General features: G+C 42.7%; 2 protein-coding genes across 3 annotated transcripts; both read right to left on the minus strand.

Moving 5' to 3' along the window:
- Nucleotides 1-2,299: 2,299 nt before the first annotated feature.
- Nucleotides 2,300-8,872, minus strand: ube2v2 (ubiquitin-conjugating enzyme E2 variant 2). Its single transcript, XM_085254803.1, has 4 exons — nucleotides 8,736-8,872; nucleotides 3,585-3,733; nucleotides 3,369-3,494; nucleotides 2,300-3,180 (listed from the first exon to the last, which is right to left on the minus strand). The coding sequence occupies exons 1-4, from the start codon at nucleotides 8,749-8,751 to the stop codon at nucleotides 3,034-3,036; spliced, it is 438 nt and encodes a 145-aa protein (XP_085110929.1). The 5' UTR covers nucleotides 8,752-8,872; the 3' UTR covers nucleotides 2,300-3,033.
- Nucleotides 8,873-12,339: 3,467 nt separating this feature from the next.
- On the minus strand, nucleotides 12,340-18,777 carry mcm4 (minichromosome maintenance complex component 4). Of its 2 annotated transcripts, none has more exons than XM_085255195.1 (17): nucleotides 18,693-18,777; nucleotides 17,868-17,936; nucleotides 17,614-17,772; nucleotides 17,366-17,529; nucleotides 17,181-17,282; nucleotides 16,993-17,088; nucleotides 16,726-16,821; nucleotides 16,088-16,226; nucleotides 15,776-15,996; nucleotides 15,537-15,657; nucleotides 15,013-15,272; nucleotides 14,411-14,776; nucleotides 14,190-14,317; nucleotides 13,890-14,097; nucleotides 13,562-13,790; nucleotides 13,174-13,307; nucleotides 12,340-12,901 (listed from the first exon to the last, which is right to left on the minus strand). In XM_085255195.1, exons 2-17 carry the CDS (start codon nucleotides 17,929-17,931, stop codon nucleotides 12,806-12,808), a joined length of 2,583 nt encoding a protein of 860 aa, XP_085111321.1. In that variant the 5' UTR covers nucleotides 17,932-17,936; nucleotides 18,693-18,777; the 3' UTR covers nucleotides 12,340-12,805. The 2 variants fall into 2 exon arrangements, with proteins under 2 accessions (XP_085111321.1, XP_085111320.1); XM_085255194.1 differs by having other exon boundaries at nucleotides 17,868-17,933; nucleotides 18,693-18,753.
- Between the last annotated feature and the right edge of the window lie 5,404 nt (nucleotides 18,778-24,181).

The raw sequence follows: 24,181 nt of genomic DNA on the forward strand, positions 1-24,181 counted from the left end.
AGCCTCTGCACAGCAGCGGGGCTTCAGCTCCCTGAGCAAAGTAAAACACATCATGTTTCTAAAAAGTAATGACAGCATGCACAAATGGAGCCTGGAAGCATCGCTGCCTTTTCAGACAAGCCATGTCCTCTAAACACAAGTCCCTTCTCAGGGCACTGCTAGGGACATACGTGAGTTTGGAGCGCCCTCTAGGGGACAGAGCTCTGATTTGAGAGGACACAGTGTGGCCAAGCACACAGACACACATAAAAGCTTATTCTTTGCAAACAAATTAGGAAACAAGTTACTCAATCATGTCTTGTTTTTCTATAAATGATGCTTTCTCAATTATGCAAATGTGTAATTTCCTGCCATGTAATTAAAAGATTCCTTTGTAATTCTATTCACATTCAGTTCACCTGTTTTTTAAGTAGCGTATTTATTTAACATGTGGCTTAAGTCAAAAGGCAGGGTTTTACCAGCTATTTAACAAGCTGCAGACATGGCAGACAGGTGTGCATTCATCTCAGCCCCGAGACGAGACAAGCTGCCCACAGGCCACAGCGAAGGAGATATACAGCTGGGAGGTCACACAGGTTGATCTAGGACCACTGCTCATCATTTTTAGAGGTCACACGCTCACTTGGGGCCTGATTAATAAAGAGCTATGGTAATTTAGAAAAGTGGCCTTGCACTTTTTAAAATTCAGCATTCATCGTTGCAGCCCAGTGTCTCACCTCCACATAAAGGAAGAGTTATGAAGACATTAAATGTCATTTTCACTGGGATGTAACTTTGTGTGAATGGGCCAATATTAATCCTTTCAAAACACGTTCAGCCTGCTTCTTGTTGATTGTGGGAATTTAATTCAGCAGAAATAATGCAAACTGCAGTGTTAACCCTTCTTTCACAACCCAACACCCTCAGAGGAATAAAGGCTGCAGTCTTATTCAATCTTCCTGGTAATTAAAGTTTCAATATTAAGATTCAGACACCTCACTGCACAGTTTGACAGATAAACTTAATCTGCTACATATACACTCACTGGCCACTTCAGTAGTCCTACATTGTTAGTACCAGGTGAGGCCAACTTTCACCTTCATAGGTGCCTTAATTCTTTGTGGCATAGATTCAACAAGGTGCTGAAACTTTCCTCAGAGATTTTGGTTCATATTAGCATGAAACGTTGCACAGTTGCAGCAGATTTACATCCCAAAGATGCTCTATTGGGTTGAGATCTGGTGACGGTGAAGGTCATTCGTCGTCATGTTCAAGAAACCAGTGAGATAATCTGAGCTTGACATGGTCCTGCTGGAAGCAACCATCAGAAGATGTGTACACTGTGGTCACACAGATGGGCGCAGTCAGCAGCAATAACGAGGTGGGCTGTGGCGTTTAAAAGATGCACAGTTGGTACTGTGGAGCCAAAAGTGCACCAAGATAATATCCCTCACACCATTACACCACTATCAGCCTGAGTCATTGCTACAGGGCAGGATGGATCCATGCTTTCATGTTGTTTCTGACACCATCATCTGATTATTGAAGCAGCAGTTGAAACTCATTAGACCAGGCATTTCCAGCTGTCCAGTTTTGGTGAGTCTGCTTCACGAGTCCATCTGCTACAAGGTTTGACATGTTGTGCTTTCAAAGACCCTCTTCTGCATACCTCGTTTCTACTGAGTAATTGCTGCCTTCCCATCAGCTCAAAACAGCCTGGCCCTTCTCATCTGACATCAACAAGTCGTTTTCACCCAGAGAACAGCAGCTCACTGGAAATTTCCTTCTTCAGACCATTCTCTGTAAACCCTACAGATGATTTTGCAGGAAACTGCCAGTAGCTCAGCCGTTTCTGAACTACCAATCACCATGTCACATCTAAACTGAAATTACTTTTCCTCCCGATTGTGATGCTGTTTGAAACTTCAGGTCCTCTTGACCTCATCTCCTTCTAATAGCACCAAGCTGCTGATTAAATATTTGAATTAACAAGCAGCCTAATAAAGAGGCCTGTGCGCGTAGATGATCACAGCATCTTCTTTAAACACTCCGATATGCTCATTTGGTTTATTAAACTTTACGGCTAATCCCACAGCTGCACAGAGGAAACCTTGCTTCTGCTTCTCAGAACAGATAAAAAGCTTTTTATTATTCTAACTGGCACAAGTGACTGCAGCGTGGTTTGAACCGGCTTTCCCACGGCATAATCCACGAACTGTGTATGTATCCGGCTGTTTAGAGGAAGCCTATTTGTCTGGCAGGGCCCTCTGGTGGAAAAAATAAAAAACACTAGGTGTGGGAGTCAAATACACGACGAGCCTTTTTTTGCAGACAGTGATTTAATTTGAGAAAAATCACAAATTCATACACCTGCCATTTCCACTAGAAGTTAAATGCAAGGGTTTCAGAACCGAACAGGCTTCAACGTCTGTTACATGTCAAAGAGCCGCAGAACAGAAACATATTGGTATCGTGTCAAATACAGATATATATATATATTTATATATATTTATAAAAAAAAAATCTTTCTTACCTTGTGACACTACTTTTAGACTACAGCCACAGTATTCAATATTCAGCGATCTGCATGATATTTCAAAGAACCTGCTAAATTTTACTAACATCTCAAAAATGTGGCTTCTCTTTGACTAGGTATTAGTTACAGAACATGCCTTCATACCCTTCCCCCCAATCTTGCCTTTTACTTCAAGCCATTTAAACAAAAGTACTGGGACTCTGGTACAGCCTCAATGTGGCATCATGCTTCCCTCTTCAAGCCTACTCAAGCTGGAACCGGTCAAAACACAAAAGTCATTGTCAAAGAAACTTTATTATAGGCAGATAAGTGTGGTCTTGTAGTCTTTTTACTATCTATTCAGTGCTTAACTGCAGGGACTTTTTTTCCATTTTTTTGAATGAGCTATGTAATAAGAAAGTCCAATCTTGCTCTTGCAGACGATACTGTTGATGTGCGAAGTGAGCCTCATGATGATTTTACACAATATTTCTAAGAGAGTAAGGTTTAAGACAGAGGGTCGAAACAATCCATTACGATTAAGTGCTGTAGGTCTGTCCTTCTGGTGGTTGTGGAAGCTTCATATTTTCTTTGGACATCATTAGACGCCTTAACTCTTGAAGAACAATTTTAATGGTATAAGAATTCTGCCATTTTGCTAATATTGGTATGCTACGTGAATCCACCTGCGAGACAAAAGGGGAGAAACAAAAAAAAACAAACAAACAGAATCAGTCATTGTGACAAGACTGCTGACAGTGAGTTATTGCACGGCTCGCATCACAAAGCTGCGAAACAATTTCACAACTCCCGAAATGATAGAGAAGATAGCGAAAGCCATACATAACCTTGACAGATCTGTGATGACACTCACCGTCCCGTTGGAATTATTTATCCCATTCATGCTAATTTTTGTTACAAATCTAACGGTCGGCGCTGTCTCTGGGTATCTAGGTCCACATTCCACTTTCAGACTGTATATCCTGTTCTCGTAATTGGTCTGAGGAAAGAAAAGAACAGAATGGCTTTGGTTACGGTGTCTAATATGAATAGCGGGCAGTGTGTTCATTCACGAGATTCCCGTGCTTACTCTCGCTGGTCCGATGATCATGCCTGTCCATCGTGTGAGAGTCATGTCTTCGTCATCCTCCAGGCCCCAGCTGACTGTGCCGTCGCCTTCGCCCTTCTGGCCCTCTTCAAGCTCTTCCAACAAGCGAAAATTGCGTGGGACTTTAACTCCTAAAATAACAGAGGAACGAAGAGAATATGAGGATCGATTTAAAGGTGTTTGCATGGCCAAAAAAGACAAAAACTAGCCATTCTTTAATGGGTTGAAGAGATTATGAAACTCTCGGCTGATAACAGGACTTAAAATAATTTGTCTATTGGTCGATGGCATTCGTTTTCTTGGGCTATTTTACTTAGACAAACACAAAATCCCCATTGAATCTTTCAGCTCTTCATCGTGCCATCTGTGAACAGCAAAAACACATCAGCCAACGCAATAAAGTTGCGTCAAAAGAAGCAACCATGTGGCAACCAGAGGCCACATGAAGTCAATGACATTCAGCAACGTCAGCCAATGACAGGCAAAATAACTGCTGGCAAAGTGAAATGTACATTCCCGAGTTACATCAGCAACTTTTTTTTTTTTTAATAAACACTGTCTACCAGCGAGGACGAATGATACTACTCACTGATGTATGACAGTGTGTCAAATAACGTGGAGGGTTACCCAGGCAACTACTGCCTAGAACAAGCCCTAGCAACAGCTACAAAACCACTACAGTGAGACGTCAAGGGACACATTTTTATAACTCATCCAGCTGGATACTATTTAAAAAAATAAATAAATAGTCGCGCATAAGACAAAATTTAAGGTCATTGCCTAAAAAATGTCCTCAGATTTTGAGTCAAAAAGGCAAGAATTTTGAGATATGCGACTCAAAATTTGGAGTTGGATGTCCCCGTTTGTCCTCGCTTTTTCAGGAATGCATTAACTCAGGAGTGACGTTATTCCCAAGTCGAACATCAGAGTTCCGAGGTATCCTGAACAATAACCTGAGCGATAGCGGCGTGGCTGCTCTAAATGACACATGTCCAGAGCCAATCAGCGTCGCCAGGCCTCATCCACTACTTCAGAGTCATTAAACTAAAACTCTCCACAGCATTGGTGCCTTTTGCAGTAACGTATTATCTGACTAATATTAAGGCTTGCTGCATGCATAACTGGATCGTTTATCACACATATCCTCAGGAGGCAGTGATCTTAGGACTAGAAATCGCTAACAGGAGAGCAAACAGTAGTGAGGCTCAATGAAGTCATTGTTTTCTATAAGTTTAGCTTTCACGAGATTTGTTACTAAAGAAAAAACTAAAATATTCATAAAGTATAAACAGATGTGTCCATAACAGCTGGTTTAGAGCTGTAATGATCACCTGGTTTTATGGGAAAGCTGCATTTTGTTATGTAACATTTGTCACCTACTGAAAATCCTACCAGTCTGAATTTGCCTTTTGCTGCTTGGATGCAAATCACTTTTGTTGACAAAACAGTTTTAAAATGCCGATCTGAAAACGATTTTCACTGTATGACAATCTACAGGTCAAAAGATCAATTGCCTGACTGAATATATGGCAAATTAATTGGTACAGCGCACGAAGCTGAAACAATTAGCTGACCGGCAGGAAAATATTCAGCAGCCACCACTCTGATAATCTGCGGTCTGCTTTTTTCCGTTGCTAGTGTTTCATGAAAATTTGACTTCACACTTCGGATCAAAACATGCAATCCATGTACAAGAGTGAAGCAGTTAAATGTGCGTAAAACAGGACAAGCTGATACAAAAAAATAGCTCAGCAGACCGCGGCTCACAGTATGTCACGTTCACCTTCTGTGCCTCGAATTTGATACCTTGATCAGAAGTCACTCGCTGAAGACATGCGATGCCGCGTTAACACTGAAGCTTGAAATATATCGGCGCTTTGACAGCTGTTTGGAAATGGTCACGAGAGCTGAAGCACATGGGCCTATACTGCTGATTTTTAACACCTGATTCAGAGTAAAATCCATCTTATGACCAGCGTCTTAATATCTGGGCCGATGAGAACATCGCTCAAAACTCTTCAACCCAATGTTTGGCTGCTCGGAGAGGAGGGTATTCGTAGGGGGGCTGATAAGTTGGCATAAAACACATAGCCTGACAGGCACTCAGCAGACTGTAAATGATGAACTTCTTAGAGGAGCGGTGGCTGCGCATACGTGAAACTACTGGTATTCATAAGTATGATCCTAAAGACAAACCAGCAGAAAGGGAAGTGAAGGGAGTTATTTTCTTCAAAAAAGAAAAAAAAGAAAAAAAAGACCACATGCCTGGAGCGGAAGGCGAAGAAATGTAATCTTTCATTTCACCTCATGGTCAGACTTCAGAGATAAGTTTTAAAGAAAAAAAAATATCAGCCCTTCATCTGAGACTGCAATGGCTGACTCTTAAAATGTCTCTGCTCCCTAGAAACTGTTGAAAGATTTCAGTCATTGCAGAGACACCGATGTCAACAGGACTGTCTGTAATAGGGCTGTGTGATATGACCAAAATCTCATATCCTGATATAAGACATCTATCATCCCGATAACAATATAAATCACACAAATCTAACATTTTCTGTAAATTCTGTGAATCTCAGGCAGCTCGACTTGCGTGAAGTGTTTCCAGCTGGGCGTCGCGTACCTGGAGTCGAATGTTTTAACCGATGCATGATACTATACATTTTTAGACATAAGTTGTAACGGCCGCCGTTTTCTTTGTGAGTATTTATTACACGGTGTGCTGCGGGGAAAAGCCTGTTCTAACGTCTGAGTCTAAGGTTTATTTTTTAGCACCCGATGGCTCTTTTTCGCTTCTCATCCATAAATACTCTGCATACTCTTTCACGTGATTCAGTTTATTTTGAAAAGTCTCAACAGGATCTTGAGCTTTATTGTGAAAGGTTTATGTGGAAAATAAGTAAGCCACACGCAGGGATTTTACCGTCGTTGTTGCTAAAGACAACGCATAAAAACAGGCGCTTGTCCATCTGTAGTGTGGTTATATTAAATATAAGAGAAAGAAAGAACTTTAAGAAATTAATATAGCCACTACAGTGACCATCAAAACGATGAAAAAATATTGCCGTAAACAGTTTATTTTGCGACACCACGAAACAAACGATAGCATAAAATGAAACGATAGACGTTTTTATATCGTCATCCGATATATATTGTTATATCAAACATCCCTAGTCTGTAATAGCAACATTATAACTGATTGAGAAAATAAATGACAAGTTAATTGACTAATAACGGAGTTGAAGATCGTCAAAAGATGCTCAGAAATTCTAATGTAAGACGAGGAAAAAAGCAAGACTTTACATTACATTTATATTCACTGTGAATGGCTTTTTTTGTGCAATTTGTTTTATTAAACAAAAATTATTTATACCTTTCTGTAAATACTTAGCTAATTACAAAGTTTTAGCTCTGGGAAAGAAATTAAATTCCCAATGGGAAATTTGTTGTTTGCGTTTTCTGGTAATGGTCTGTTTTTCAAATGGAAGATGAGCCACTAAGTGCAAGGTTTTGGTCATAAAACATACTTTGTTTGTTTGCAAAAATTCAGCAATTAAAAATGTAAAATACTGATTTATCAGTCAATATTATCTACATATACACACACCAGGGTAAAGTTTAAGTGAAAGAAAGATTAAGTAATAGAGCACAGGAGCGATCTTGAAATGTCAGCTGTGCTAAAAACAGTCAAGAGGAGCAAAAGAAGAGGCTCGAAACCAGTTACCAGCATTTTTGTCTGTATTGCTAATTAAAGATTATTCATTAACACATAGATACGGACACAAATGCGACTGGTTAATATCAGCAGACTGATTCATCAGCTGGTCTCCACAACAGCACGAGCCGAGTTGGTGACTGTTGGTTGGTGCAAAGGCCACAGAATAAAGGATCGGCTTAGTAATGAGTGTGTTCGCCACATCCATCACTGTCCAAACTGAATGCTAGTTTTGTTGCCCTCACCTGTCTGACAAGTATTATCAGTTGCAGTCACGGTTAAAGGTAGTGCTGCAATTCAAATTAAGAACTCGACTGGAAGACATCTAAACAGCTCCCCACGTCCCCACATGTGTGTCGTTAATGGGGCAACTTAAATCTTTCTCTACTTCGCTCCCTTTTGCCGTTTCGTCTCCGTTATGGTTGCTTAAGATCTGCACAAAAATAAAAGCCGTTTGCTGCGACTTGCTATTATTCATTTGTTTTGTCGTTCAGGGCGTTTATTTTGCAAGTTTGAAAAGCCACGCTTCCTGTTGGAGCGCTGAAGGCAAGCACGGGCCCCGACTACTTGCTGAAACAAAGCGTGCCCACTACAGCGGTTGTAGTTAATCGATCTGGTGCTCGACTATCTTCCCCGCCCTACACCTGCAAATACCCACCTCGTGTAAATACAATACATTTTTTACCTAATGGAAAACGGGTTAAACAAAGGCGTTAAGCGTGCCACAACAATAGCGAGCAGCGTGCTAATGAAAGCAGAGGCGGAACTGCTCCCCACATTAAAACATTTCCGATACCATTATGTGTACTGCCGTGTGTGATGCTTCATGGAGAAGCTATACAAAATTTCTCATAAAGCATGTTTAACTGTTCGGTTATTGTGCTTTTGTTGCTATTTAATCACAAAATACGCGTTTACGACATTCATATGCGATAAGAATATTCCGATCAAGCTAGCTGGACAAAATGGGAGTGAGTGCCGCGCGGTGCTGGAATATTCTAGTCGCTAAGTTAGCTTCACTAGCTAATGCCATCTATGGTTGTTTGCGAAACACATTAACAGAAACCTACAAACCAAATCAAAAATTTATACTGGATTTTTATAGCTAACGTTTGTTTCACATGCACGGTGTCCGTATGGGCCACAGCGAAGACCACCTTAAGCTATTTCAGCTAACTCACGGGGCCAGCTAGTCACTCCTTCGCTATATAGCTAGGGTTAGCCAACACACCAGTTCCGTGACATAGATGGCTCCCGTGAGGCTCACTGCTTCATCGACTGCAGTAAATTACAAATCAAAGCGATTTCATAAACCTCTCTCCTAAGTAAAAAGTCTCAGTGTCGTGACTGAAATAACATCGAGGCCTCGACTTGTGCTGCACATTGCGTCGCTGTATATGTTAGTTTGAAGACACACAAACCTGAGGAGGCCGCCATCTTCTTCAGCCGAGTCCAGAAGCACACAGATGTGTGACATCACGGCGGTTAAAAATCGGGCGAGCAGCATCACACCGGCGGAGAGCGGCATTGCACGCTGCTGACAGGCTGTTCGCACCTGTCCACTCTCACTCTCGTTCCATTCTTTCATGTTTCATATCGTCAAACTAATTTCAGTGTTAGACAAAGGTAAACACAGCAAATAAAAAGTAGTTTTTAAATGATGATTCCATTCATTAAGGTTACAAAGTTACTCAAACCTGCCTGGACTTAATCCTGATTACTGGTTGTGGCACCCTTGGCAGTAAGAACTGCAACCAAGCATTTGTAGATACTGGTAATGAGTCTTTGACATTGCTATGGAGGAATTTTGGCCCACTATTCTTTGCAGAATTGTTTTAATTTAGCCATACTGTAACCTTTTCATGTATAAACAGCCTGTTTAACATCATGCCAAATCTGGACTTGGTCACTCCAAAACCTTCATTCAGATCTTCATCCTGCTGCATAATCCAAGTACACTTGAGCTCCGGGAGACAAACAGATGACTGAACAGTCTCCTCCAGGCTTTTTTAGTAGCGTTGTTTCTGAAGTACCATAGTAGCCCCAGACCATCACACTACCACCACCATGTTTGACTGTTAGTGTGATGTTATTTTCTTTGTTAGTTTGTAACAAAGAAAATGTAACAAAAGCTTCCCAGAAGTTCAGCTTTTGTCTCATCAGTCCGCATAACATTTCCTCAAAGGTCTTGGGAATAGTCACCATGTTTTTTTGGCAAATGTGAGACGAGCCTTTGTGTTCTGTCAGTTATTTGATTGTATCGTCAGAAGACGGCTGCATTTATTTGTTAACTTGCTTCGTGTGGTTCCGATTCTGTGCTCTTACAGTAGGCCTTTAACTTGCTTGGTACCATCCTTGGCCAACTGGGGCTGAGGGGCATTAACGAGTGGAAGTGTTTTTACATTCAGCATATAAAAGAGGGGCACAGCTGGAGTTTGCAAACCAAAGCAGTGGCAGGACTTGATTTAGAGTCATGAGTTAACCTAACTGGTCACAGTCCAAACTCCATGTGTTTGGACTGTGAGAGGAAGCCATGCAGGGATGGGGATCATGGAAACTCCACACAAAGCGGCCCCAGCCAGCCAATGCATTCAAACCCAGGACCCCTTTGTTGTGAGGCAGCAGTGCTAACCACTGCGTCACCATGCTGAAATTAAAGTTAAGACTAAGTCAGTGCAGCTTCTTTTTGATTAGGATTAGAGCCTTAACAACTTCACTAACAGATTTAATATAAATATGTGCAGGCTGTATTAGTTTTCTATCATACCCCCATACTTTGGACATTATGACCGACAAAAACTATCATCTTTTTCTGGTAAATTTCAGCCTGGTTTCAGCTGACAGCTCGGCAGGTTAGGATTTTGCACACGTGACACATCACCGTTCAAAATTAAGCGAGCATCTCCCAAATTGTCGGGCTTTTGACCTTCTTAGACAAAACCTCGTCTGCTGATTTGTAGAGTTCAGTTACATTTAAAACAGGATGAGAAGGGTCGGATATTTCACAAAACAAAAGATTTATTTTATTTTTGAAACTTTAAACACACTTTTGTGGATAATACAGGTGTCCATTCCAGGTCCAGAATTTATGCAGGTTGCACTGTTAGAAGGAAAGAAACAGTTAAGCTATCAAGAGCAGAGATCTGAGAGATTCGAGACACATCTGGCTTAACTGCATCTTTTCAGTGGTCAGGTTATTGGATAATTTAAGCTTACAGATCTGGATTAAAGGTTTTTCTCCCTCCAATATCTTATCCATTTATTTGGCTAATGTCAGACCTGATAAAATTGGACTACAATAAAAATACAATAGCAAAAAACACACTTTTTACATTTATAATCAGGCCAGAGATTAACTGCTAGAGAATGTGCAGCAGATTTGGGAAGCAGATGAAGTGTGGTCACAGATAAGACAAAATGGTGGATGTAGCTGGTCAAGTCACCCACTCTCATCGCTGACTCGGATTGCTGCCATGTAGCTGTAGTTGCTATAGCAACACATCATTCTGGCTCCAGCTGCAGGTGTACAAACTCCGGGGTCTCCGCCATAATCTGAGATAAAGCCACAAAAAAGAGCCGCTTGGCACGTCCGTTTAAGCATGATTTTATACGACAGCAGGCTCTCGCGCTCATGTTTTACCACTTCAAACCCCCCCCCCCCCCCCCTGCTGAGTAGGTCAAACTAACTTTTTTTAAATTCATGGCTCCGATTGCTTCACAGATATTGAGCTAAGCCAGTGTGAGTGAAGGACTGCACCAAAGTGCCAGGGAGCACAAAAGCAACAGTACACTGAACACTGGGACAGAGAGTCTGACTACATTTATTCTAGTTTGGGTCAAGATAAATGAAAAATGGTTGGTTGGTTCTAGTTTTGATGATATGGCACAATGCTACCAAGACCAACAGTTCTTAATTGAAAGCAGAAATGACTATCATACATTTTGACCTTTGGGGAAAAAATGACCTAAAATAGCCACTCTTTCTGAACTAGCCATCTAGTTTTGATTAAATTGGACTCTCCTGAATAATCAAAGTATGAAAGTCAAATTAAAATGAAATTATGATTTTGACCCTTTGACCTCAATTCTGACCTTGGACCTTGACCTTCTGGGAAATGTCTGGGAAACTCAGAAATGCTTGGAGAGTATATTTTTGAAGTTGTTTTAAACCATACTCAATTATTCATGCACCAGTGAAATGCTTTCAACATTTGCATTTCCTCTGCTCGAGCCCTACATTGTTAAATGATAAAACGGGTTTGGTAGTGGAGACCATCATAGACAAGTAGACACATGACGAGACCAGCATGTCTACATGTCATTATTTAATGGTTCACAATAAGTCTCTGTATACTTTTATCACTTGTTACATAATGGAGGAAAACTGCATTACTGTGTAGAGTGGCCACACACTGATCATCAGAACAAGGAAGAGAGATGCCTCAAGTGACTTGTAATGTGGTGTGGTTGTTAATACCGTTTCAAAAACTGCTGGTTACGAGGATTTTCCCACACAGCCATCTGTAGAGTGTACAGAGAACGGTCCAGAAGAGAAAACATGCAGTTCTCTGGGTAAAAATACCTTGTTGATACCAGAGGAGACAGCTTTGAACTAATAGGAAGGCAACAATAACTTACATGATCACTCCTTACAACTGAGGTATGCAGAAGAGCATCTCCAGACCCATGGGCTATAGCAGAAGACCACATCAGGTACAATTAAGAAAGAAATTAAATTGGAAAAACATGTAATAAGTCAGTTTCTGACATGTGACTTGGATGATGGGGTCAGTATCAGTGTAAACACGAAAGCTTGGATCCACCCTGCCTTGTTTCAATCATTAATCACTGGCTCACCTGCACATCAGAAGCATATTTGGCCAGGATACTGGAAACTGGAACAAATCTCAGTCCATTTACTACCAAGATTTACCCAGTAAAGTCAGCAGTAGGCTCTTCCGCATAGATGATACAGCTAGCAAACAACTTAACATAGAGAAACTGGTGAAATATGCAGGTCAGAAGTAAGAAACCTTTAGTGAACATCATTTTATTTATTCTCTATAAACAAATAGTCAACATGAGCTACTCAATCCAAAAGAAAAAACACAAAATAAGTTCAAGCTTGCTTTAACAGTTTCTTGAAGACAAAGTCTGCGATTATAATGTACAAGTTATCCAAAGAGCTTTTTAATCACAGCACAAAACAAGTTAACAAAGAAAATAAGTACTTTCAAATATGAGCTCTTTAAGTCAACACTGGATGCAGTTTTTACACATTCCTATAAAAACTGCAACAGGAAACCAGCGTTTAATGAGTCATTGGGTCCTTCTGAATCACCAATCTGGGGTGCTATAAACATCTAATACACCCAGATATTCAGCACATGCTGGTTCGGTTAAACAAATACGTTTTTTTACAGCACGAGTAAAGAAGTCGACATGGGATAGGATTTAAAATTAAGGACTGTACATAATTGCAGGGTGTGCCTCAAGCAAGGAGACGAACAGTCTTTCCAGTGACTGTCAAGTAATCCTCGTCAGCCAGAGCTCGCAACGCCTCGTCGAACAGCTCCTTAGTAATCGCCTGCAAACGGGGCAAGACAGGAGGAAGCCATTAGAGAGGAAGTGATGCAAAATACTCAGAGAGTGCAAACGTGTCGACGGCTACTCTGGCTGAATTTTGTGATATTTCAGAGGATACGGAGAAATGTTAGAGCTTAGCTTTTGTTCAGTCTAATGAGGAACGAGTGCCATGCTACAGCCATAGCGATCGCCATCTGAAGAGCTGAAATCAAACTGATATTTGAGCTTTGACTTCATGCTGGCTTAATAAAAATAAAGATTTAAAAGACTCACAGTTTCAGACTGTCCTCTGAGGTCATCGAGCAGCTGCTGGTATTTCATGGCTGGCGTCTTCCCTTTGGCCTGGATCAGCTTCTTCAGGGCCTGGGCTACCTCCTCCTTGCGCTTGCGTGCTGTGGCGCTCATGCCTGTAATCAAGCAAAGAACAATGCATTGAAATGCAACTGCAGGACTGAACCTAGAGGTTATTTGCATAATTAATCTGGGGTTAAAAAGTTGTCCTATAAAGAGGCCGGAAAAGCCCAAGTGGCACCTTCACAATGGAGAAAATGGAACTAGTATTTCAAAGCAAGGCCATTGTAAAATGAGCCTGACCCTCATAAAGTGCATCTTTAATTTCTCATGTCAGCACCTTTAGAAATACATTCACTGTCTTCCGTACCTGTTGTCAGAATAGAGATGTCTACAAATCCTGTTCTAGGATCTGTGGCCGACTGTTTCAAGGCCTCTCGGTGCAGCCGCTTGGCCTCCTCCACGTCAATGGTCTCCACTTTCTCGGAGAAGCGTACCTTGGCGTGGGCCTCTGCCAAGCGGATCAGGGACTCCAGCTGTCTGGGGTAGGCGGACACCATCCCACGGCCGCTGCCTATCTTTCTCATGTCAACATAGGCCTGCGGATGAACGTAAACAAGGTCAGCTACATAGAACTCTAAGAATCGACTAAAATGTTTGCTAAAAGGGTTAAATTAAGCCACAGAGTTTCCACAGACCTCAATGAGGGCCTGGCTGGCTTCTTCGCTCAGTCTTGGGTTGATGTACGTTCGCGCGTACGCGATGTAGTCCTTCAGCACGGCCATGTCCAGGAACTCTTCCTCCATCTGCTCCTCGGTCTGGTAGTAGAGAGACACCAGGTGGTGAGCCAGCCTGCGGTCGTAAGCCTCATCCTGGGGATCCAGCATCAGGAAAATGAGGTCGAATCTGACGGCGCAACAAACACAAAGTTACGTTTAGTTTGCAACACAGCAACATGTGGATCGGTGCATCGGGAGTTTCAATGCAGTGATGTTCACCTGGACAGGAGAGTGTGAGGCAGCTGGATGTTCTCGATTGTGGTCTTTTTGGGGTTCCACTGGGATTCCACTGGGTTGGCAGCAGCCAGCACGGCAGTGCGGGCGTTCAGCTGGCAGATGATTCCAGCCTGAGGGCACGAAAACACAAACGCCGTGAGACCGAAAGCTCCTTCCGTTTGCGTACTTCCAAACGATTACGTATTAAATGTGGTGACATATACCTTTGCAATGGAGAGGGTCTGCTGCTCCATGACCTCGTGCAGCACGGAGCGCGTGTTGTCGCTCATCTTGTCGAACTCGTCGATGCAGCAGATGCCGTTGTCGCTCAGGACCAGCGCGCCGGTCTGCAGCACCAGCTGCCTGGTCTCTGGGTCCTTCATCACATAGGCGGTCAGACCCACAGCGCTGGAGCCCTTTCCTGACGTGTACTGGCCGCGGGGCACCAGGTTGTAGACGTACTGCAGCAGCTGGGACTTGCTGGTGCCGGGGTCTCCGCAAAGCAGGATGTTCACCTCGGCACGGAAGTTCCCGCGGCCGGTCTGACTGAAGTCCTTTCGAGTGCCCCCAAACAGCTGGAGCAAGATGCCCTGGTACCAGGAGACGGAGAAAGAGACACAATCGAATCACAACTTTAATCTAAATTCATCTTCAACCAAAACTTTTATTAGGGCATTTCTGCATTTCACCTCTGCTTAAAATGTTCTTTTTTTAAAAGCTGCAGCAGAGTGACCGATATGCAGGAAAGAGGGCGTGGCTGTTGTGGGCCTTTTTGGCTATGTGATAGCCAAGTGTTTCCACCTTAACAAGTAGCCTTTGGTCTTACCTTTTTGATGTCTTCATGTTCGTAGATGCTCGGTGCAAGGGCAGAGGAGAGGCGTTCGTAGACGTCCGGCTTGGCTGCGAGCTCCTTCAGGGTCTGCACGCGGTCTTCGGTGAAGAGCTTCTGCTCGGCCTCTTCGTCCAAACCGTGCAGGCGCTTTTCGTCTGTCTTGCGGAAGTGGATGGCATCTATGTGAGTCTTGTAAACCGACTTCACGTTGCTCTGGCGTGGGTTAACGCGCATTGGGACGGCTCTGTAGATACCTGCACAGATGACAAAGGCTGTTAGTGATCCGACCACAACGTGACCTTCAACGACCACCTTGCAAATTTTTTTTTTTAAAAATGCTTTAATTTCATGCCAAACACTTTAAATCCACCTGATGACTTTCTGCAGCCAGGAGCTGCCCCCTGCTGGTCATTAGAAATATTGCAGCTCAGCTCTTGCTTCCATTTTCAGCCCCATCTTTTACTCTTCATACAGGTCAACATGAAATTAATATTATCAAGATATTAAAGAAATCTCACCAGTGATGTTCACCCTGTCTCCTGGCTGCACTTTGTCAACTAGATCGTTGTGAGCGTAAACGATAGTCGTGTGAGGCGTCTGACCGGCCGGCATGTCTTCGGGAGATTCCTGAATTTTTATCTGTTGCGAAAGGAAGAACGGTAAACAAACAGTCGCCATGACCTCCGCAGCAACACATCGGCGATTACCATCCGTGTATTCTGAGATAAGGTGTCGCTGACTATGAGCAAACTCTCACCATCTGTTTGTCTGAGAAGACAGAGCGATTGTGAATCAACGCCAGGCTGTGGGTGGTGTTGCAGTGGCGACACACAGCCGGCTCGGCGATGCGCCCGCGATCCACCTCCACGCGGGTGCTGTAGGCGCACACCTGGCACTGGAAGAACGCCTCCTGCATCTCAGGGATGAGCTGCGAGGTGCGGATCACCATGCCGCTGATGGTGATCAGCTGATCGATGTCTGTGGAAGAAACACAGAAGTTGACACCTCACTGTTTACAAAAAACAGAAGACAACATGGGTCCCGTAACACGTGTGACGTCAGTTCAAACCTTCTGGGTTCAGGCTCCTCATGCTTTTGGTTTTCACGGCGTTGTAGGGGCGTACTTGAATCTGATACTCAAGGAAAGAGTCGGGGAAACGCTCGAAGAAAAGCTCGTTGACCGCCATGTCAAAAGTTGGGATGACTTCCTGAAAACGACATAGTTAAGTCCATTAATACGCAGCCAAATTCCACAGAATTTCTTCCACGGAAACAGGGAACGATTTAATCTTTAACAGAGTGCAGATGCCAGTGGTCCTGTGGATAAAGTGACTAATAATATTATAGATGGATATAACAATAAAAATGTAAATAAACCCCTCATAGAACAAAAAGTAAAATTTGCTTCTGTATTTGTCTTTGGATTCATTCACCTATCCATTTGTTTTCTATATAACCTTGTTTGCGTCACATTACACATCACTTCTCCCTTTGCATTTGCATCCACTTATTTTAGTTTTATTTATTCAAGACATCACCGTATGGCATTACTTCATTATAAAAATCAGAAGGCCGCCATTTCACTCATCAGGGGCTCAAGGTTTCATCCTCTGTTTAATCCGTACTCACGAATACACCTAATGACGTAATAAAAACAACAGCAATGAAAAAAAATAAACAAATGATGGCAGATGAAGCGAGCTTTACCTGTGGGTAGCAGGTGAGCTGTCTGTAAAGTTCTGCATCAAAGGACTGCACGTGGCGGCAGTTCACGTTCATCACAGGATCGCCGACGACGCTGATCTGTGGGACGAGAGGAGAAACATTGATATTACGTCTTTGAATGCAATCCCGCGCAACCGCCTCCTCCTGTATTGTCTCATTTCTTGGCTGTTGTTCATCATTCAGAAACACCACCGTGCAGTGCGAGTCTGACTTAAAAACATTTGGAGCAGCAAACAATAAAAATTGCACCTCCTCCAGCTTCTGCATGTATAACGGCTCGTTCAGGTCCAGACCAGCGTTCTCATCTTCAGTGGAGGTCGGGTCAACAAACCTCTGGAGAAACCTCTGGAAGCAGCGAAACGCAAAGCATGCCGATGTTAACTCATGGACTCCCTACAGGACATTTATTATGGGATCTAGCTGACTCGGCTTCATACCTGAAACTTTTCCTTGCAGGTGCCGACATTCACATCAGTCCCCCAGATCACCAGCCTCTGCCCGGCGTTCGACTCGCTGGCCACGGCGCCATCTGCGCTCGGCTGAGAGAAGATAGCGAATAGTTAACTTCTGAGGGTTCAGGCTTCATGTGAGCTCAATACATGACAAACACAAGGTTACTGACCGGCTCAGAGTGAAGATCAACTTGGGGAGCCTTCCTGACTGATCCCAGATCAGGACGCTGCCTGGCTGGTGTGCCCCGCACTCCGCTCCGTGGGGTTCCCTCAATCCTGGAGCTGGGAGTCCCGTACATCAAGGGGGAGCTCATGTCCACCTCGTTAGGAGGCACTGTTAAAAGGAGGCAGATTTATAAAACAATTTAAGAATCCAAACTTGAGTCCACAAGACCACAACAACTCAAACATGTCATACCTGAAGGTCGGGGGCTGGAGAGCAGAGACGTGTCCTGGGGTGCTGCAGGACTGAGAATGTCCGTGGCTGGGGAGGTGGGCATCGGCATCAGGTCCCCGGTGGAGGAGTCCTGACCTCTGCGCCGCTGAGAGGGAGGCGAGGTGGGGTCCTCACTGCTGGCTAAAATCGCACAGACACGAAGAAAAGTAGGCAACGGTCATCATACAATCACAGGAGGTCCATATGCAAAAGGATGGAGCAGGTGGGGAACTTACGTGTAGGTGGATTGGTGTTCCTTCCACGCTTACGGCCACCAGGGGTTGAAGCTGGAGAAGACATTGCTGCTGGGAAATCAACAAAAGGTGACACTCAGTAACGGAAATGTAATAACACTTACATACTGTCGCTCTGGCTGTAGGACATCACTGATGGCTTCAAGTTTGACTGAGCATTTAGAAAACTGACATTCACATATGTGGCTGGCTGAAAAACTTTAACTATTTCCTTTTTGTTTTATTAGATCTTTTTTCAGTTTTGTGGAGAAAATGACATGAGATGGATATAAACTGAGCAGCCTGCCTTTCGCTGCCTCGTTAACAGCCCGATTACATTTACATGCAATGAGGTAATATTTGATGTAGCACAAATAACCTTGTGTAACAATTAGTCCAAGGTTGGGGCATGAAACAAACCAACTGTTTTTCCTTACATTTGGTACTTGGATCTATGTTATGAATGCGTGCTTGAATCGCTTCCAGATATCAGTCAAACAGCACGAAAAGTTCACTTAACTATACAAACAACACTTCCGGCGCGCTGATGTGCTACACTGCGTGTCTTTTTTAGATGTTTTGAAGTGTCTTATTTTCACTAAAGCACTAACTGCATTAAACCCTCGACCTCCATTTGACATGTGGCTGCAGAGCACACAATAAGCTGATCCTCGACTGCGACGATTTAACATTAAACGTCAGCGTAAAACAACAAAACACCTTCGTGCACGTTTAAGTCAACCTGATTAACGTGTCACGCTTTCACGAAACCACCAAAACTACAGATGTAATAAGCTAAAAAATATCATTATATACGTCTCTTCTTACCTCTTCTTGTGTATACGTCCGAGCGGAGAAGATGTGGCGCGAAACTGCGGGTGACGTTATTTTCGCGGGGAACTTTGGGCCAATGAGAGGCTGGGATTGACTTTCTTTTCTTTCCGGTCGATCCCTTCACCGAAAAAGGGGGGTTCTTGTTCAGCGTTTACTTATCCGGCTTCAGTTTAGCATCTTGTAGACTCAATAAACAAACAGATTAAATAGGAAATAAATAAATAAATTTACTTTTAATTTTTGATATGTCAAATACGATCTGCGTTTCCTGTGCGCTCATGTGCTCCATCAAACCCTCAATCGATTTGGTTTGGCCCAGCAGTAAGAGACTTTTTTTTTTGCCCCTGCCCTAATCTTTATTGTAACGATGCAAACGACACGCAAGTGTGAAACCGCCTCCCAAATACTAAATGACAGCAAATCCGTGACAGGCTACGGATGTAAAGATGTAACATTTGAATTAATACAACAGCAGAAGCTAACCGGGAAGTACTATTCACCCTCTTTTCCTACTCTACATGTAGGATGTATGTTCACCCGGTTATGTTACAGCGGTGGTTGTAGTGGTTTCACTACAGGTAGAGGTACTCATGTATGCCAGTGGGTGAGAAGAAACAGCTCTCAGTATGATGAGGTCCAGCGCATCCCATATTTCTGTGTTCACAGTAATGCACAGAAGTTTGTGTACACTCATTGTGGCCATGACTGTCATGATGATTTGGGGGTTTTATTGATTTCTTTAACTGATTTTTTTCCCCGTGTGTTGAATGATTGTACAGCACAACTCTTTAATGGCTCCACATGCAATCACTTAAATCTTTTTATAACTGGTGCTGAAGGTTCTGCAGTGTCTTTTGACTCAACAAGGAAAGGGCGTATTAATTTCCCATTGTCGATTATGATCGACTATAAGTAGTTCATCTCTCCCAGCATTAAATTGATTTATTTAACAGCACTCATTGGATTGACCAATACTCAGAACAATAGGAAAGTCCAAGGAACTCAGTGAAAATCCAAGAATGAGATTTGCAGATTTCCACAAGTTGTGAAGGCTTATTGGAGCCATTTCCAAACAACTGCAGATTCCAGGGTCATCAGTTCAAACTATTGTAAATAAGTATGTGTTATTCAGATGTGTCAGTTCACCAAGGTCTAGAAGAAAACCCTTAATTGTCACCCCCAGATTACAGGAAATTGGTTAAGATTTTCAGGAACAACCCAGAAACCACTAAACGTCAAGCCTGCCAGCATTACTGCCCACAGTGAAGAGATTTTTACATCAGCATCAGAGACAATGCTGACCAACAGAGAATCATTGATGGCTACCAAAAGCATCTGGGTGAGATGCAACTTGACATTTGACCAAATATTAGTAGGGCTGTATAGTATATCTGAGTCTGTATATATACATTGGACCCTGGAAAATGAACAACTCAGAAATCATTAAAAAACTCAAATTCACCATGACATCAATGCCCATGATGAGCATGTGCAAACTTCTGACCACAGTTGAGACTCGTGGATGTAGAGAAGGAGGAAATGCAGAGGTTCGGCGTGACAGAGGAAGATGCTAGGGACAGGGGGAGATGGAGGCTGATGATTCACCGTGGTGACCCCTAAAGGGAGCAGCAAAAAAAAGAGAAGCCTAAAAATAATTTGAATAATTTTACATGAGTTTAATACATTAAGTCATGTCATATAAAACCAACGACTACAAAGCATCTGCACTTTTTGAGCTGGTTAAGCAAGTTTATGGCTTTGATCATATTAGCACTCTCACCTGTATCCTCTCCATGAAGCACAGATTCAGATGCATTCACGTAGCTTTGATCTGCTTCACCCACAGTGAAACAGGTGGTGTACTCTGCACTGAATCAGCTCCACCCTGACCAAGGAGAGGCAGAACTCCATTCTTCAGAGACATGCCCCACCCTCTGGTTTGCACAACATGCAGCAAAATAACGACCCCAGAAACACCTCAAACTCTACGAGAAGTACTTGCACACTAAAGTGTAAAGTTGAGGATTTTGCTCCACAATCACCTGAACAAAACAAAGTTTCACTCACAATTTCAGAGCTTTGAACCCCACTCTTCCCCCTTTCAAAAGAATCCTGAACAGAGATATTTGAAAAGTAAGAGGACCAAATGTTTGTCCAACTTCAAGAATGACTTTGCCACCTACAATACTATGTAAACCTCTCAAGTCATCTCTTTTTTTCCCCTCCAAGGATCCAAACATGTGGTCTGGAGCAGCATTTCTCCAGGCTTTCTGGAAGTCAGCGAAGGTTTTTCTTTGTATTTGGGCTACTTTTTCACTTATTCTCAGTAATCCCAGGTTTGAGGTTCACCTCATTTTGAGTCAAGTTATCGTACATCATGACCACAGTTTGCTCATTGGAGATGCCATTCCTGTGGACAGTCTGGTAGGGATGGTAAGCACTGGTCGGCGCCTGTAGTTGTACCAGCTGTTTGAGTTGGCCACTGCTTTGCGGTGCCTTCCTCCTGGGTGGGAAACCCATTAACAAGCCCAAAAGTAAGACAGAGCAGAATAGGACAGACCAACACATCTCCTTGCCTTCTGTGGTATTCGTTTTCTAAAACAACACAGGTGGCTCTGGCTCAGGTGGTAGAATGGGTCATTTACCTCTCGGAAGGCTGGTAAATCAATCCCTGCCTTCTCCATCCTGCAGATACTGAACCTCAAGCTGCCCCCAACAACATTCACATTTTCCAACATTCACAAACACACTCACACTGGGTGTGTTTGTGAATGTTGGAAAGTGCTCATGTATAGATAAAAGGGCTGTATGAATGTGGGTGTGGTTGGGTGAATGCGAGTTGCAATTGAAAATGTTTTGATCGCTCAACTGAGTAGGAAGGTGCTATAAAACTACCACCCCATTTATCATTTAAGTCCAGTCTTTGTACCTGAACATTTTCAGAGGAATGCTTTTTGTTTGTTTGTCTGTTAAGCGTCTTCACACTGATCTATGAATCATTCATGCGTGGAAAAAAAACCCTAATTCAAGAGATGAATGAGTGTCGTGCCTACATATAACAGACAACTTAGTAAAGATTACATTTTCATTTGTATCTTTAAGCACTTTGTTAAAAGTAGCTTGTCTAATTTCTTCCCATTTGTTTGAATTAATCTATGAAAAATAACATAGCTTGACAATGTGATTCATAAAGAACTATAAGCTGAAAGCCCTGCGGTGTGCAATGCGTCCTTCAAAAAATCTGAGGAAACTGGATGAGTGGAGGACAAAAGAAGAAATGGAAGGCCTAAGGAATATATATATCAGGTGAAGAGTTTCTCAAAGTTAAGTCCTGAAATAGAGAAAAAGACCTAACACAGGACCTGAGAGATCCAGCTCTTCAGTTGATCCATCTACTGTTCACTGATGGCTCGTCAGAAGCTTTCTCAGAAGCCATTCTTGAGGAAGGGAAACGGGGAGAAAAGGCTGAGGTATGCCAAAATACACAAGAACTGGACTGAAAATCAGAGGCGACGGGTTGTTCAAGTAGATGCAGCAAATATTAGCAAATATTAAAGATTTGTTTCAAATCATCAGTAGAGGTCAGCAGAGAGCTACAAGACTGAGTCTCTGCAGTTATCTGTAAAACACAGTGGAGGCTCTTTCAGTCAGTGGTGTTGGAAATCTTGTGAAAAGTGACAGAATTATCAACGTAGAAAATTTCTGTCAGATTTTGATCCACCATACAACAACATCTGGCAAGCACCTGATTAGCAACGGCTTGATTTTCATCATTACCCTAATGATCCCAAACACACTCCCAATGCAGTAAAAACATAGCTCACAGACAAACACACAAGGAAACACTATCAGTCATGGACTGGCCTTCCCAGAACCTGGACCTCAACATCATTGAAGCAGTGTGGGATCATCTCAACAGAGGACAGAACAGAAGTCAGCCAACATCCAAAGAAGAGCTTTGAATGTCCTCCAGGAAGCCTGGAGAACTATACCCGAAAGCCAACCAAGAGAGTTCAGCTGTGTTGAGGAATAAAGGTGGTGATACTAAATGTCGACTTTCAAGCCTGTTAGAATTGTACAAACTTTGTTTTTTCTTATATGCTGTATTCCATTTATGCTTGCACGTTTCTGTAAAGTACCACAAGTGTGATTTCCCATTTTCCTAGCAAACTATGAAGAAGTGAGGAGAGACTCAATACTTTTTCACAATTCCTGTTAAATCCAGAATCTAATTTAAAATCCCTCTCCTCACATACATCCTCTTTAAGAATCAGAGCCCATCTTATCTTAGAGATCTCATGGTACTGAATCACCAATAGAGCTCTTTGTTCTCACGCTGCTGGCTCACTTGTTCCTAGGATATTCAAAAGTAGAATGGGAGGCAGAGCCTTCCGGTTTCAGGCCCCTCTTCTATGGAAGAGGGGCCAAAATCCCAGTTTGGATTTGGCCTCTCTGCTTTTAAGATTAGGCTTACAAATTTTCTTTGATAAAGCATATAGTTAGGGCTGGATCAAGTGATCCCGAATCCTCCCTTAGTTATGTTGTAATGGGTTTAGACCACTGGGAGCTTCCCATAATGCACTGAATATTCCTTCGTCACTCACCTTTTTCACTCACTATGTGTTTACACACTACTCTGCATTTACTCATTAGTTATTATCAATCTCTGTCACTCTTCTACAGCATATCTTTTATCCTGTCTCCCTGCCGTTAAAAGGGAGTTTTTCCTTCCCACTGTTGCCAAGTGCTTGCTCATCAGATTACTTGTGTATTATTATGGGTTCTTTATCTTACAATATAAAGCACCATGAAAGCACTGTTTCTGGGACTAATAAGAGTGTGTGAGGGTGACAATAAGTGTTACTTAAAATATCTGCAGGTGCAAACGGTGACCAGCGTGTGGCACTGTTTCCATTTCAGAAAGGCCAATGAAAGAGGACAAATACTGCAAACTTCCGAAGCGAAAAACATTGGAACAATTCCCAGAAGTATCGCAGTAGATATTTGATTTATGGATAATATTCAAAATATATCTATATATGTAGAGACAGTTGAAAAAAAAAAAGCTTTAAAAGTTTCGGCACATCTAATTCGAGGCTTTCTCGTTCACTATAAGAGCTGAATGAGTGCTTTACAATGTAAAACTATTTGAAGCATGTTTAGCTCCAAACCAGCGCTGACTCTGAGAGCTGCTGGGAACTGGTTTGTGTCAGAAAGTTGACTCAACTTTTGAAAAGTGATTAGAGACGTGTGCTCCCCCTTGTAGTTTCAAATAATTGTTACATGAGTTGCCACACATCTTTATGATGTAACAGCATATAACTACTGCCACTGCAGATTGTGAATGAATGTCTGTAGGATAAATGGGTGTAAGGAAGGCAGCCTGTGGCCTTCGGTTTCTGCTGGTTTCCCCTCCTCTATAACACCTTTTGTTAACTTGATCCCAGAATCGAAACTTAATCGCAAATTAGAAATGACGTGAT

This window comes from Mchenga conophoros, linkage group LG18 (assembly GCF_057382185.1).
Source record: "Mchenga conophoros isolate Kocher_MC1m ecotype Shallow Benthic linkage group LG18, M_conophoros_male_GT1.1, whole genome shotgun sequence".
NCBI classification, from domain to species: domain Eukaryota; kingdom Metazoa; phylum Chordata; class Actinopteri; order Cichliformes; family Cichlidae; genus Mchenga; species Mchenga conophoros.